The sequence below is a fragment of the Malus domestica genome, chromosome 15 (genome assembly GCF_042453785.1).
Source record: "Malus domestica chromosome 15, GDT2T_hap1".
Classification (NCBI taxonomy): Eukaryota; Viridiplantae; Streptophyta; class Magnoliopsida; order Rosales; family Rosaceae; genus Malus; species Malus domestica.
The window spans coordinates 20,131,282-20,147,847 of record NC_091675.1 but is presented as its reverse complement, the minus strand read 5'-3'; the positions used below and the strand labels follow the sequence as shown (position 1 = coordinate 20,147,847).

At 39.2% G+C, this 16,566-nt stretch overlaps 1 protein-coding gene across 1 annotated transcript; it reads right to left on the bottom strand.

Moving 5' to 3' along the window:
* Positions 1-644: 644 nt before the first annotated feature.
* Positions 645-2,300, bottom strand: LOC139192580 (uncharacterized). The gene is made up of 3 exons (XM_070814824.1): positions 1,951-2,300; positions 1,662-1,883; positions 645-1,316 (listed from the first exon to the last, which is right to left on the bottom strand). Exons 1-3 carry the CDS (start codon positions 2,092-2,094, stop codon positions 1,179-1,181), a joined length of 504 nt encoding a protein of 167 aa, XP_070670925.1. The 5' UTR covers positions 2,095-2,300; the 3' UTR covers positions 645-1,178.
* Between the last annotated feature and the right edge of the window lie 14,266 nt (positions 2,301-16,566).

Here is a 16,566-nt window from a genome sequence, read left to right as displayed (position 1 = left end):
AAGAATATATGGCGAGCTTAAAAATTTGGCTTAAGCAGTCCACACCATACTATCCACAAGCGAATGGACAAGCCGAATCGAGTAATAAGGTTTTGATCGGCATTCTCGAAAAAATGATAAAAGAAAGACTTGGCATTTGGCATTTAAAATTGAATGAAGCCTTGTGGGCATACCGGACTTCACCCCGGTCGGAAACGGGGACCACCTCATATGCGTTAACCTATGGACATAACGCGATGTTATCGGTCGAGCTAAGTGTAAATTCTTTACGCGTGATCGAACAGAGTAGTTTGTCCAACGCCGAATACAACCAGGCCATGTTACAAGAGTTAAAAGATTTGGAAGAAGATTGGCTTGACGCTTACAACCTTCTAGTGGCACAAAAGAAAATTATCGAGCGAGCGTATAATCAAAGGGTTAAACAAAAAACGTTCGGCGAGGGGGAATTAGTTTGGCAAACTGTGCTACCTATGGGAATTAAAGACCCTAGGTTCGGCAAATGGTTGTCAAATTGGGAAGGACCGTTTATCGTCCACAAAGTCCTCGGCAAGGGGGCATACCATCTTAGAGATCGAACCGGTATTATTCACAGGTTGCCAATTAATGGAAAGTTCTTAAAAAATATTACCCAGTCACATGGGAGATGCACGAATAAAAGCTCATTTCATTTCATTAATAAGCCGGTTTACAGTCAAATCATTCTAGGGTGATGAAGGAAGAAGAGTTCCAAGAAGGGCCTTCAGCTCCCACCACCTCACCTTGCCCATTATGACCTCGGCTTGCCGGTTCTTCTTGTCCATCTTCAGCTGCTCGACTCGCTTCGCGTTCGCCACATATTCGATTAAACAAGATTTGCTGCCCAACTCAAAGTCCTTCGCAAGCTCAGAAGCAATGGCAGAACTTTGTTTTGCCAGTTCAACCATTTGACGGTCGAGGTTGGCCAAGGCTTCCCCTTTCACCTTTAAAGCATCGATTTTTGGACGAAGAGTGTCTTGGACGGCCATGGCAGCTTTCAAGTCATCATCAGCCCGAAGAGTGTTCTCGAAAACATTAAAGGATTCCCGAACTTGCTCCAAGACGGACGACGCCTAAACGATAGCTTCAGCGCTCATTTGACCATCTGCTTCAAGGTTGTTTAGGCATGCACCCAACGAATTGAGACTTTTGCGCTCAAGGACTTATGACGCTGAGAGAGACAAAACTTCTTGCAACCGAACCAGAGTAGCTGAATCAGCATGAGTAGTCGTAGTGGCCAAAGGACCAACCGCTCCAAAAGTGCTTGACAAGAGAGCATTAAACTCGACTTCCCATGAAGGCTGCACCCAAAAATCATTTTAAGCACAAGGAAATCACGAAAGAATATAGCAAGAAGGTTTTTGTTTTAAACCTGCCGAGATGAGACTTCGGCCATGTCTTCGGGTTCGTTGCTTGAACCTAAAGAACTTAATGGCTAAGCCCAGTATCTTGGACTACTTCTCAGTTCATACGGCCGATGGAGGTTATCTACGTTCGACGACCACTGAGGCGGCCAAGAAATATAGATAACACCCTTTGGCGCATAGAATTTTCGATGAAAAAAATGGGTGGGCACTTGAAATTTAATATTTTCTTGGTTCAGACATGTTATAACAAATTGACAATAGAAAGTAATCGAGCCTTACAAAAGTCGAGGTCACTTCTTGAGGAGGGATGCCGATGTCTTGGTCCTGAGGGTGAAGTGGAGTTTCTAACGTCGCCTCAGGCTCGACCATAGGCCTCTTTCCGCGATTGGCCGCTGGAGAATCATCTTGATTGGCCGTCTCAACCACGAGGGGAGGATCAACAGAAGAAGCTGGGATTGGCCGAGAACAACTCGCCAGCGGAGTCTCGTCACTCCCATCATCCTAAAATAGAAGTGTTAATAATTGTTTGATACTTAATAAGCAAAGGCATTTGACAGCGTAATCATACCTCTTCTAAGATGACCGTCGAATACTTCAAATTGCTGGAGAGATCCTTTCCAATCGAATGAGTCGTTCCCCCCAGAATGGGTACTCCCGCTGACCCTGGAGTTGCAGGCAAGTTAACCGAGGGTGCAGCAACCGACTCAACCATTACCCCGGGGACCTCAGGTGTTAGTTAAGCTTGGGTTGCCAGGTTGGCCGAAGAAGGCTGATTATCTGTCGAAGTTTGAACAACAGAAGCGGGATGATAGGCACTCGGGACGGTTGTCCCAGTGGTATGGCTGGAGATGACATGAATCTCCCGAGCTCCCTTCTTCACCAATTTCTTGATGCGTTTCTGGGGACAGGGAGTTTCCCCTGTTGTCTCGGTAACCGGGTGAAGTCGTTTGCTCGGTAGGATTTTTATGGTGGTCGTTTTGGAGGAAAGGGCCAATTTTTTCTTGACCACTATTGGGGCAACCACATCCGTCTATTTTAGTACCCGACCACCTAAGAAAGCAAAGTCCCGTTAGTAGAATTACCCAAATGTCTAAAAGAAAATATAGGTAGAAACAGGGGTATACCTTGGGGCGCCTCTTTAGATTGAGGGGCGGAGGGTTTTTTGGGCCGGTCACCAAAAATTTTGTTGACTACTTCCTCGATCGAAGTGCCAAAAAAGTCGTGCGTATATTCCTCCCACCAGTCGTCGAAGATATCAGTGCCGAGAGATTCAAGAGAATTTGGTCGAAGATGAAATTTCCTACATCGTTCCTGAAATTCTTTCTCGGCGTCTCTACACTCCATTTCTGAAGAATCAGAGACGTGCCCTCTAGTCAGAAGGGAGCGAGAAGAGAGTAAAGGCAATGGGCAACCTTGGAGGTAACCGAGCTGCCGGGCAGCAAAGTGGGGGTGATAGACTTCCCAACTCGCCCGATGAGCATCACAACCAAGGGGAAGGTCGTGAGTTAACATGAACAACCCCCAGTTTTGTTGAAAAGCGGCATCCTCACTATCACTCCAAGTTAATGTGGGAAGCCTAGTGGAGCAAGGATATTCTTGACGACAACATATCAAAAATTCGTCATTAGAAATGAGGTCGGAGACTTCTTCGGCTTAGTGAAGAGGCACTGGTCGAGAGACCAATTGAAGGCCGAGCGCTACAGTAAACTAGAGGTCGGAGACTTCTGGCCGAAGCGTGGAGAAATAAACCTGCAGCCAGAGTTGGAACACCCACAGGGGTCCATTCTGGTATGGGTCAGTCTTGTTGAGGGTCATCTCGGCCAAGCAACGAAGAAGGTTGGCGAGGATGGCGGGGCTAAGTGCTACAAAATGGCCACTAACCAAGGCTTCCGCTACCGGCATGTTCTCGACCAAGCATTTGTTTAACTTGGTACAACAAATGAATTAGTTATACCAGTAGAACAGGAAGGCCTCGTGTTCCCCCTTCCGAAGGCTCGCCTTTCCTCGACCAACAAAATAGAGGATAAAGGTGTTGTAGTTCAGGAAATTCCTGTGTAATTTCTGAACATCGACTTTTGAAGGCTCTTGACCTTCCTAGCTCAACGTCTCAACGACTCGATCGTCGAACAACGCCTTGAGATCAAGGTTAGAGAGGCATCCAATAAAGGTAGCATCGACTGGGATGCTGGAAGGAGAAGTCCTAATGATAGCCGAGATGTCGAGGATGGTAGGAGTCATAGGACCAAATGGAAGGACCAAGGTGTTGGTGGTCGAGCACCAGAGGCTAAGAGCTGCTATGATGAGCTCTTTATCCATTGTAATCTCCATAGTCGAGAACTTGATTGCGTCATAAATACCAAGAGTTTTCCACTCTTTGCCGAAGAACCTTTCCATTTGAACAACCCATGCCACCCAGTTTGCATTAGGTGAAGGCCAGGATCCTTGGGGTTTTGTTTGGCACCACTTCGACCAATCGAATCTTTACAGTAAACCTGCCAAACAGTATTTTTTGAATAGGTTGGTAATGGATGACGGCACTGTATCCTTGAAGAATGGGCCCAGAACTTGATGAGTAGTGTTTGATTCGCCTTCGAAACGCAGAGTTTTAATAGCATGTTGATCAATGAAATCTTTGCACTTGTTGCACTCAGAAGAAAGTTGTGAGACAAATGAGGCCATTGAGAAAAGGTTAGAAATTGCTGAGAGGAAAGTGTCAGAATTCTTGGTTTTTTGGAGGTTTTACAAGGAAACAGAATGGAAAGAAAATTTCAAAGGTTTGAGAAAGTGTAAGGTATGAATGAAACAGATCCAGGTGTTTATAAGCATTTGGGAACGAAAGGCTAAACGGTTGATTTTCAAAATCAAGGGTAAAATCAAGCAGGAGATAAACTAATCATTGTACATGATCAGAAAATCAAGGCGAGAGGATCGAGGTTTTCAAGGATTGAGGACACACGATGGCGTGTTACGGCGGTTTTAATGTAAGAGAGACATTTCAGTGGTTGCATGGTTTCGAGGATCATGATTAAAGGCTGCTAAGGTAACCAGAGGGTTGACACGCGACATGACAGTTTGGAAATCGAGATTGAGGGATCAAGCCTTATAAGTGTGCATGGTGTCAGTTCCCACGAGTCGGTTTCACTTCTTCAAGGTTGAGGCTCGAACTAAAAAGTATAGGTCGACGACCTCAGAAGCGAGGGGGTAATGTTTGGGCCCAAAAATACTGTTTTGGGCCGAGTTAGATCTTTTTCGGCTCAGTGTGGGATAGGTCGAGGTTAGATTCATCATCGGCCCAGAAGATTGTAAACAAGTGTCATTAGAAGATATTCAGCCCATGGGCCGAGCGGTCGAAGTGGGCTATATCCTATCGAAAAGAAGAATGTGGACGAATCCTGTTATGAGAGGGAGTCTCGACGGGATCAAGATGCTGAGATTGAACACGGTTTGATAATGAGTTATGTTCAAAGTCCTAGTAGGAATAGGATTGGTCGAGATAAAGATGGATTATGAGAAGGAGTTCTAATCTAAGAATGAATGGGATTCAATACAAGTTGGCTGCTATAAATAGGGAGAGAAGACATCGAAACAGCTTCTCTCCAATTCAACACATAACTGCCCTACGCAAATTCTCTCAACAACCTTGAGATTTTTCTTTTCTTTTTTGCTGACACATCTTCAGTTGGCTTAAACAGCACTGTGAAGGCAACCGGTGATATCTTCAGTTGGCATAAATAGCACTGTCGCTGTAGAACCAGCCAATCTCACAGCATCTTCAGTCGGCATAGACAGCCCTGCGTCTAGGGTGATTGGTGATCTATCCAAGTCTCGATCGAGAAGGATTTCTGAATCCTTGTTGGTCGAGGTCATCCCATTAGCCTTCTCGGCGAGGTGAGGTGTTACAGTTTATTGGGCTCGACACATAGCACGCAAAGTTATTTTATGATCGGATACTCTCAAATGGGATTTAGAGTTCGACATCTCGACGGCCGAACCACGTTTACTATTAAGACTTATATCTGCTTTGAGTATTTGTGCCCTTACACTTTGGTGTCAATTCGACGTGAGTTTACTCTAATGAATACCATCACGGTGGCCGAATCCGAAGACGACGAACGTAGTTAGCTCATAGATTACTCGGCCTGCGCGCCAAGGAGACTTGGTAGTTTTTAGGGTCAACAATAATTCATATAAACTAAATTAAAATCTACATCAAGTTATGATATCACTTATTGCAAAAGGCATTCTCTTAACTCATCTTTAATCGTCACTTAATAATACAATCTAGTGGTATTCCTCTTCACTTGGAAGTGAGAGGTTTTAGATTTGATTCTCGTCGAAGACGAATTTGAATCACATTATTGCTAACCCATTTAAGATTAAACTCACCACCTTCCCTTAGTATAAATAATATCGTTTGCTTAAAAAAAAAAAAAAAAAACTCCTATTTAATTGTGTGTACTGTCCAATTGTGAAGTTTTATTTTACAAGACATTGACACAATTTGAGAAAAGTAGTCCTCGTTGATACAAACATTCACTTTATGTGAAATATTGCTGCATGCATTTCTTCCATAACAAGTATTCGGCATGACGATAGAAAATAATAATAGATAAATTATACGGTTAAGTTGCTAGGTGGAATGTCACTCATCCATTACTTTAGTCTAAAGTAGGAGGGAAATTGGCACTATTCATGTGAATAGTGATTTGGACCACATTTCAGTTTATTTTCAAAATTGCCACTCGGATGCTTTTACCTAACTTTCTCAATATTACAAAAACACCATCCAGCCTTAAAACCCGATTTCCACCCCTGCATCTCAAGGTTTGACTTTGACCAAAAAAAAATCCTCAAGGTTTGACTCAGGGAGAGAGAGGGGAGGGGTACAAACCGGTTGACAAATTGGAAAGAGACGACGGCTCCCCATTTTCACTCGGAGACAGCTGGGTCTTGCTGTGCGGAGAGGAGAAGAAGGGGACAAAGGGAGTGTAAAAGATGGGGACAGAAAGACTGACATATTGGATAGATATGGGAGCTACGGGTTTCTACTGCGTGACAGAAATTTAGCTCGGTCTTCTTCCAGGATCCATGGGATTTTCTACAATTTTAGAGAGAAAGATGAAAAGGGAGAGAGATACAGAACGAAAAGTATGCGTATGTGCATTCGTTAGGAAACAAAAATGGAAGGTGCTAAACCTTGTACAACTCGTCTGAGCTGCATCAAACTTGATCACACTGGACCACTTTTCTCATATCCTACAAAGTATAGGTCTATAGTTGGTGCCTTACAATATTTGACATGGACCCGGCCTGATTTATCTTTTGCAGTTAATCAAGTATGTCTGTTTATGCATGCTCCAAGGGAATCTCACTTGCAGGCAGCCAAGAGAATCTTAAGGTTTCTCAAAGGTTCTCTCACACAAGGTTTATGGTTCAAAAAGGGTTCAATTTATTTCTCTGCCTTCTCAGATGTTGACTGGGTAGGCTGTCGATTTGACAGAAGATCTATAAGTGGTAATTGCATTTTTTTTGGATTCCAATTTGATTAGTTGGAGTGCCAAGAAGCAATCCACTTTTGCTTGTAGCTCCATAGAAGCTGAATATGGGTCATTAGCTCACACTGTTGCATAAATCACCTGGATTTGCAAAGTTCATGATACTGGTATGCCACTTTTTATAGTTCCTGATTTATGGTGTGATAACATCTCTGCCTTTTCATTGGCATCAAATCCAGTGTTTCATGCTTGCACTAAGCACGTCGAAATTGACTACCATTATATCAGAGAACTTGTTCTTGCACATTTGATCAAAGTTCAATATGTTTGTAGTCATGATCAACTTGCATACATTCATACTAAAGCTTTGACAAAATACAAGTTTCGGTATTTGTAGTCCAAGCTTCCTCTCGATTTTTTTTAGCACCAAATTAAGCTTGATGGGGTGTAAAGAGTAATTAAATATAGGTGTAATGTTCTTTTCTCTTCTGTATAGTTGTTTTACTTGACTTTGTAATTGTTAGTATTGCTGAGGGTAAATATGTAAAGTGTTAGTTCTGTTAACACTATAAATACCAAGTGTATAACTAATTATTGTTCAATGAGAAATACAAGGATTAAAGTTAAAAGTTTTCTTCCTCTCTAAGCTTTCTCTGTAAGTCTCAATAATTATTACAAAGTTAATAAGATGTTTGAGTGTTATGTAGCACTTGGTGTTATTAGTGTTTTAGCTATTAAATTTAATTTCCGTAATTGTTAAATTTTTCTTTAATTTTGACCATTCATTTTTCATACTCAAAGTTATGTATCATCAGGTAAAAAGATTTGGAGTTCAGGTAAATTTTGGAGTTTTTAAGGAGTCATGCATCGTGTCACTTATAAGAACCATACAAGAACTTGAAACCTAAATATTATGTCACAATATTTTATGGGGTAAATATTAAATGCTCGTGTGATGAAGGTGTGCACATCTTTTGGCCGGTGCTACATACACCAATTTTATACACCGAATGATGTGGGACCTTCTATACTATATAATTTTTTTATTATAATTATCATCAAATTTCAACTTGAATTAAAACACAAACTTTATTAATGTCACATTATTTGGTGCACAAATTTTTTACATAAATTTGAAACATTATTCTTTGGGTTGTTTTATTAACACCCCACATATTGTTGAATACACCACTCATACTAAATACACCCCACATCTACTTTTTCAATCAAGATTTATCTTAGTACACCCCACATACTTTCCTATACTACCCTCACACCCCAAAATTTCTACGTACACCCCACTTTCTTCACATACATTCAACATTCTCTCATTGTTCATTCTCACCACACCTCCAAATTTCAAGACACTCGCTAAACATGCAAATGCTAATTATGAGGTCAACTACATGACATTCGATTGTTGGTTTATTTTACTGGTAGAGCACAAATCCAAAATTTGTATCCCTCTCTGTTACTCCTCTAGAGTCAATCTCACAATATTTTGACCCAAAAAAGAATGATAGGACATGCGTGAATTTTTTTTTTCCAAAATCATAATGGGAAGATTATAATGGGTTCAATTCTTTGTAGTGTACAAAACTTAAAAGAGTAGTGCCAACTGCCAAGCTTACCACTTAGAGAAATTGAAAATTTGTTTTGGAGTAGTTATAGATTTTGATAACAAGAAAATGTTGTAGTTCTTACAAAATCGATAGTGAAGTACGTCTGGTTACGGATTCGTAACATTTTTACTTTTATTTTTAGGGATTAGGTTTCTATCAATTTGGGGGGGTTTTGTCAATTAGGGGTTTATTCAATTTCTTTTAAATTTTTTGGGGCTAAATAGTCATTTCATGTTAATATACATGAGTGATTTAATAATACATATTAATGTGGGGTGTATTCAACAATATGTGGAGTGTTAATAAAAAAACCCTTATTCTTTTTCTTTACAAAAAAGAAAAACGAAATATTACATTGACCTTAAAAAAGCTTCAATCCCACAGGCAATATGATCGTTTTTTTTATTTTATTCCTTTCTGTTTTTGGACTGATGAATGAGAAGGAAGAATGAGATGACAAGGATAATAGATATAAGAAACGAAGAAGTTTCATATGGTTACACGGTTATATGGTGTAACTAATCTATTCATATTATAACAAGTGACTTCAGCCATGGCTTTTTAGTCAAAATGATTCATGAGATTGGTATAACTCTTCACTTTGGTTTCTGACAATGAAAATCTATAGAAGTGGTCTTTGAGTTAGTCATCGTAAATCGTTTTGATTTTTCTGTGAAAAATATGTCAATATCCTTGTTAAGTTGAGAGATTGGTTTGACAAAAATCTCTTTAAAAGGGGTCACGTGACAACTTAACAAGAATATTGACAAATTTTTCACTAAAGAACCAAAATGATTTACGGTGAACAAACTCAGAGGCCACATCTATTGATTTTCATTGTCAGGATCAAAATGAAGAGTTATGACAGTCTCAAGAATCATGTTAGCTAAATATTGAACCCTATATTCGTTCCCTCGCATCAAAAGCAATTTAGGAAGAGTGCAAATTTTCTCAACAAAAAAAATGGAAGAATACATATGATGGTTTTTAAAATAAGAATTGCTCAGTTGAATAAGACCTTCATTTTCAACTAATTATGTCCCAAGGTCAAATATCATGCTCTCCTTAGGTCAGTGTGGGATTGTTGTGCTTTTTTTAAAAACTACTTTTGTTGTGCTTTAGTAATAATTCGTTAAAAAATAAAGCAGTTAAGTGTTTGATAAATTATACTTTTAAAAATGTTGTGAGTATAAAAAGCAAGGTAAAAGCATTTGATAAAATTTGATAGAAAAGTGGTATATTGTATATAATGACAAAATTGGACATATGATAGTGGGGGTGGTGGCGATGACAGCGATGGCGAGGGTTGTAGTGATGATGGTGTTAGTAGTGATGGTGGTGGCAGCAGTAACGACAAAGGTAGGGGTATGGTGGTGGTGCCAATAGTAGGGTGTGTATGGTTTGGGTGTAGAGATAACAATAGTAGTAAGGGCAGAGACATTGTTGGTTGTCGTGGAGTGATGATGGTGTAAGGTTAGTATTTATTGTGGTAGGTGGTGGCAGTCACTCTGTTCTCCAAAAGATAAAATGTATGTAGAAGATTGAACACTATCATTTTTAAAATCTAATGAGGGTGTTATAGGAATTGAAATATTAATTAAAAGCTCAAATCTGCTTTTTATGAAAAACAACTTTTAAAAGCAATCTACAAGTTGCTTTAAAAATAAGGAAAACTAATGAAAATAGCTTGAAAACTTTGAGTTTTAACGATAATGACAAAATAAAGGGTAAAGTGAATAGTACCAAAATTAACTTTTTAGTGTAAAAATGTGGTCTTTCGTTAAAGTGAACAGTACCGAGAGCTTTTCATTAAAGTTCCCTTAAAAATATGCCGTCTAGAGGCTATTGCTTTTAAAATAAGCAGGATATTTTAATTTTACCAAATATTTTTTTTGTTGCTTAACTTAAGTGAAACAGTTTTAGGTAAAAAAGTAAGAGTGCTGATAAACCCACCTATTGTCTTATTTCTTCATCCACATTTTAATGAAAATATTAGTGACATTTTTACCCTTCTAGAAAAAGACTTTTAAATCCAACCCATTTTCTCTCCCTCACTGTCTCTCTCTTTTCGTCTCCAGCTTTCTCTCTCTTTCGTTTCATCTCTCTCCTCGGCTTCAACCGCCATGACCAAAAGTTGTTATTGGTCTAGTACTTTCATTGTAGAATAGAACTTGGCTGCTGAAAACTCAGCAGCAGCTCCTGGTGCTGACCAATCACATATGGACACATGTCTAATCTTAGACACGTGTCCATCTGTGATTTGTTAGCAGCAGGAGTTGTTGCTAATTTTCTCAGCAGCCAAGTTCTTTGTAACCTCATTATAGGTTTCATTTGCCCTTGTATCATTTTTTTCCCTTAAATTCATTTCATGTTCTAATACTTAGATGTTAATGACAGTTGGATACAATTAAATCTCGAAACCATGGGGTGGGTTTGGGTTTTGCCCTTGTATCATTTCAATCGCAAGATTGGGGATTTTGGGTTGGTGATGTTGAAAATAGAGGCGGAATGAGAATAGTGATGGGATGATAAGGGGGAAGAGGGTTAGTTGTCCTTCACAGGCTACTCTTTCTTCCCTACTGGTGGTAAGTTACGGTTATCCTCACCTTCCAAGGTCGAGAAGACTCACAGAGACATTTCAACCTCCTCCTGGTCACAAGTCTGGCTTCCAAACCAGCAGCGGGTTTCAAACCCAAGACCTCTAGTTTTTAATTTGAAGAAATCCTCGCAATCCACATTTTACCACTAGGCCACCAACTCGTGATTGACAATCAGGGGAAGGGACAGACCGAGGAGAGAGGGATGGGGGACAGATTAGCTGACAAATTGGAGAGAGACGATGGCTCCCTATTTTCACTCGGAGGCAACTGGGTCTTGCTGTGCGAAGAGGAGAGGAAATGGACAGAGGGAGTATAGAGGATGGGGACAGAGAGACTGACAGCTTGGATAGATATAGGAGCTACGGGTTTCCACTGAGTGACAGAGAGATTTAGCTCGATCTTCTGCCATGATCCATGGGATTTTCTGCGATTTTAGAGAGAAGTATGAAAGGGGAGAGAGATAAAGAACGAAAAACATGCATATGTGCATTCATTAGGGTCAAAGGCTTATGCACAGAGTCGGTGAAGGATGAATGGCAAGGTCTGCGTTTTCACATTTCTCACTTCATTCAAAAGGTCATGAACTCTTTTAGATTAATTGTTTTGTTTCTGATTTGCCATTTGCTTTGTTAAAATTACCATTCATATTTGGTTATTTCATTCAAATTGCAATGCATGTTAATAATTTTTTCGTTTGGGTGCTAGGGTTAAGTCTCTGTTTTTGTAAATTAGGCCTTTGCACTGATATAATTTCACTGTTTCTCCATCAATTTGTGTATAATTCATCATTTTTCTATTTAAAAATTGTTACAAATATTATGTTCCTTCATGAAAATTGTCATGGATCTTTGTAGATTGTTTAGTTCACCTTGGGATTCACTCTATTTCAGTTTATTGTTTTTAAATGTTGTTCACTGTTTTATTTGCCATTCCATTTATTAAAATTGTCATAGATATTTTTTCCTTCATTAATGTTGTCATAGATATTTTATATTGTTTAGTTAACTATTAGGGTTTCCTCTTAGTCTTTTGTAGGTTGTTTGGTTCAGCTCTAGGGTTAGCTCAGGTAGCATGTTAGCCACCAGAGCACAGGGCTTCCGCAAGAGGCCTACTAAGTATGGTGTGTTGGACCTCATGTATATACACATAGCAAAGTCCAATGTTATAGCACACTTCTAGTGAGATATCAACTTTTAGAGTCTTGTTCTCCTATCCTATTGTTACGATCCGTTCCAAAAAATATTGTATTTTAATTCCTCAACGGTGGTAAATAACCAAAATGTCATTGAAAGGAGAAAGTGTTGATTTTGGTTGACCTTTTGAGTCATGACACTTTTGATCCATCAAATTAGCATATTATTACAGAACTCGAACACATAAATGAGTGATGCAAGCTGAATGGAATTCGAATTACAACAAAGATTTTACGAAACTACAAAGTTCAAGGGCGTTTAATAATTACAATCTTCTAGATATTTTCCTATTCTATTATTTTATTTTGTTGGGCTTTGGGCCTAGTGGGACCCACCCATTATTTCTTTTCTTGGGTCACCTTCACTCTCAATAACTTTCATATTTCTCTTATTTCTCTTCCCTTCCTCTTTCTTCCCCAACTACTACACAAACGCTGACGGCAGCTTCGTCGCTGTTCTCCGACAAACTAAGCCAACGTACTACCTTCTTCACCATGGACCTAACCCTAGTCTTCGTTTGGCGAAACTCTACCCCCAACGACGATTTGACAAGCTCCGATACGGGATAACTTTCCTGTGTTTCCAGCGGAGCTAAGTCTTGAAACTACTACCATCTGATAGATCCCATTGAGTAGATACATTTTCATATATTGCATGCGTGAAATGGTTAAGATCTTATGCAGATTTGAAGTGGACGACGAGAAACTGACTACCGATGAGGGTTTTCTAGCTAAACAGCAAGGAATTAACCCTCAAATCTACCACCATTATGTTCATCTCTATTCCAAGACTTCAAATATGTCAATGGATCGGACATGGGAGTAATGACAGTGGCACAGTGACGCCATAAAAATTATAACCAAAACAATAAAATCCAGCGAGGTTGCAGGGCGACCCGACTCAGATCCGTGTCAACCCCACCCGACAACTTGGTTCAAACCAGGTACGAACCTGATCCAAACATAATCCAACCGGACAACCCGGTCTGACCCTTCTTACCAGACATTCCGACATGTTTCCAAATTCGGGACGAAATTTTTCAGTTATATTTCATTTACTCTGGTACTAGTTTTAAAAGAATATTCCGTCTAACACGTAATATTCCTTTTTCGATGATGGACTATTTCGCTTCCGACAACCACCTCAGCTCTCGGTGCATGGAGGCACGTGCTGATCTTTCGCCATGTGCGACGGCATGTGGAGAACTTGAGATCCCTTCTTTGGTTTCTTTGTTGAATCCACATCCGCCTTTTGTTTTTCTAAATTTGACTATTTTAGTACAGATTCATCAATCATCATGTTTCATACAAATACGTGATTTTAATTTTATCCTTTGTAATTATTGTAGTGGTTTCATACTTATGTGAAACGTATCTTGAGGACCTTTAAAGCCCGCAAGGCGGTTTCAATCCGACGACATGTTGTGAGTTAGTTTTTCTTTCTAAACTATTAGAATTTTGCCTACATATTTTGTATATATGAACACATTTTTTTTAGAAAATGAGAACAAGAGAGGGAGAGAGAGAACATGGGGGAGAAGGAGGTTTTTATTTTTGGTTTTTTATTTTTTTATAAATATTAAAGGTATTTTAACATCACATGTAAGTGGGACTTCAATAAAAAACAGTAAAATGTGGACCTATGAAATTACTTTATTATCCATCATTTTTTTTGTGCGATAGAAGACTAATTTATCTTTTCACCCTTTTTTTTGTCAACAAAGAGGGTTTGATTAATTAGTAGAGATTATATTATTTGTTTTCGAAAGTACTTTTAGAGCAAGTCCATCCCTAAAAAAATGTGCCAACACCAAGTCTATTTAATTCACTCAGTGAACAGTGATATACCTCAATAAACAATAAGGGTGCGTTTGTTGCACCGGACTGTCTTGGACTGGACTAGCTACAGGGATTAAGTTAGACTGGCTTAGACTAGACTAAGTTGGATTAACTTAGTGAAGCATTTGGTGCAATGTCGGACTAAGAAGCAGATAACTAAAAGACTCAAATATTATATTATTTAATCTATATTTATTTATATTTTATTATTAATTTATCACTTTTTTTGTTTCTAGAATCATCTCTCTATCTGCCAATAACTTTTCATTTTTTTTCATCTTAACCCATTCCTCTTTTCCTCCGCCAGTCTCTCCATCTCATCTCCCTCTTTGTATCTTGTTTCACCATTTTTCTAAAATTCTCTTCCTCTCCGTATACCTCTCCCTATTTTCCTCTGCCCACTTTCTCCCTCCCCTGTCCCACTTTTCTTCATCCACTCTCCCTCTCTTTTCCTTATGCAGAGATTCGCGCAGAGGGTTTATCGGAGCTCTCCACCCAGCGCCTTCACCGATTTTCTAGGAAAATCTCAAATTTTTCGGGTGATTTTGCCTTTTTATTTTGAATTTGTGTGGGAATTCGTCTGCAGGTGCTTAATTCTGGGGGTTTTTCATTTTTGTTTTGAATTTTAGGTATTTATTTTGAGATTTAAGCAATGGGTTTGAGATCTAGGCATGGGTAAGGGAGTCGGAGTTGCAGACAACAAAGGCGTGCAAACGATGTTAGAGATAGGATTAGGAATCCCATGCTTTTTGGGGGGTCTCACTAGGACGACCTAGCGAAACACTTAGTCAGAACGAGTCCGACTTAGTCTTATTTAAGTTTAGTCCAACTCGCATCAAACACGGGATTAGGAATCTTAGCAAAGCAATCTAGTCCAGTGAACTCTAATAAGGGCAAACAAACATGCCCTAAAAGGCCAAATGCATTTCTACCTCTAATAAAAAACAGCCTAGTCAATTTTATTAAAATATTATTATTTTTATTATAAAATAATAATAAAAATCATTTATTTTATAAAATGAGAAGAAAGCGTAGTTTCCTCCGCTGAGATAAACGCACCCCCTCACCCTCATCTCTCTCCAATTTCTTCCATCAAAACCTATAAAAGAACATCTTTCCCGATTTCAATTTCTCAACTTCTCATTTTCTTTCCCAATTATTGTCAAAACCCTAGATTATTGAAAGTTCAGAAATTGTGGGCAAAGGAGGTTGTGCAGATCTAATTGAGGACGATCATAGACCAATTGCCTGGAACCCAGAAGAAAATTTAAAGAATTGAACTTTGATTTGATTTATTTCTTTACCGACGAGAGGTTGAAGGTTATGGGAAGAGCTGGCGTTGACATTGACAACGTGGATCTGGTTGTGGCGACTGAGTTCGGGTGCTTGGTGGTGAATGTCCCCACGGCCAACACCGTTGCGGCCGTTGAGCACATGATTGCTCTCGTCAAATGGCCCGACTTTTAGATCTATTGATTCTAGGCTAGTCTCTTGCCTGGCTTGGGCTGGGTGCCAACCTATTAGGTTGGGGTGGAGCAAATTGAAGGGAAGCCGGTCTGTTTTTTGGTCTGGGTGCCGGCTTAAGATCAGCAGTGGAACTGCTTTTATGATATGCTTTCATCTCATGCTTGCTTTTGCTTACATTAATGCGAGAGGTTTTTCTGTAACCATCACACGAGGTGGTACACCACGTGTCCACTCTCCATTAATGCAATTGTTTTATGTTATCTTGATGATTGTGGTTTATGCTTTGGGAACCTTTATTGGGAAATGTTTTACTACCGTGCATTACTTTCTTGGGAGTTGCCATGCTTATGCAATATTATGACTTGAGACATTATCCATGGCATGTTTTCGTATGATTTACTTGCTCGTCATATATGCTTGATGATGTCCAAAGATGCTTTAATAGTAGTTTCTTGGCCAATGACCAACTCTATGTGTATGTTCACATGCACCGGTGCGTTCATGCATTTACTTTGGATACAGATTAGGTGTTAGCATGTACTAGGCAAATAGGACTTATATGGGAGCGCATAGCACCAATTTCACATATATGTAGTACTAGAACATAAACATTATACACCTAGTCTATTCATTTCATAGGATCTTTACATAAACTCATGTGTCTGCATTGTCTGATGAGCATCCCATAATGTTGATTATTGATTTATGATTACTGCTGCTTGGATTTCGACTTTCCGTTAGTGCTATGAAATATTATATTTAATGTTATTAACATTATCAATGACATACTCTGGAATTGTGATTCTACTTGTCTTTTTCCTCTAAATAATTTTATATTTCGAGTAAGAGTATTATTACATTATTCTTTTATCACCTCGTTTTGCGTACTTACATAGTACAATACTATGCGAACTCATATTTGTTTTACAGCTAAGGATTACCTACACTTTTGAAAAGAAAAGGTTTTAG

What these genes read in the sequence shown, in the direction of transcription:
- LOC139192580 (XM_070814824.1), bottom strand. Translation starts at nt 2,094, where the DNA reads ATGGTTGAGTCGGTTGCTGCACCCTCGGTTAACTTGCCTGCAACTCCA. An exon ending in CGACGGTCATCTTAGAAGAG is followed by an intron (nt 1,884 to 1,950) that starts GTATGATTACGC and finishes CTTCTATTTTAG; the next exon opens with GATGATGGGAGTGACGAGAC. An exon ending in AAGAAGTGACCTCGACTTTT is followed by an intron (nt 1,317 to 1,661) that starts GTAAGGCTCGAT and finishes TTTTGGGTGCAG; the next exon opens with CCTTCATGGGAAGTCGAGTT.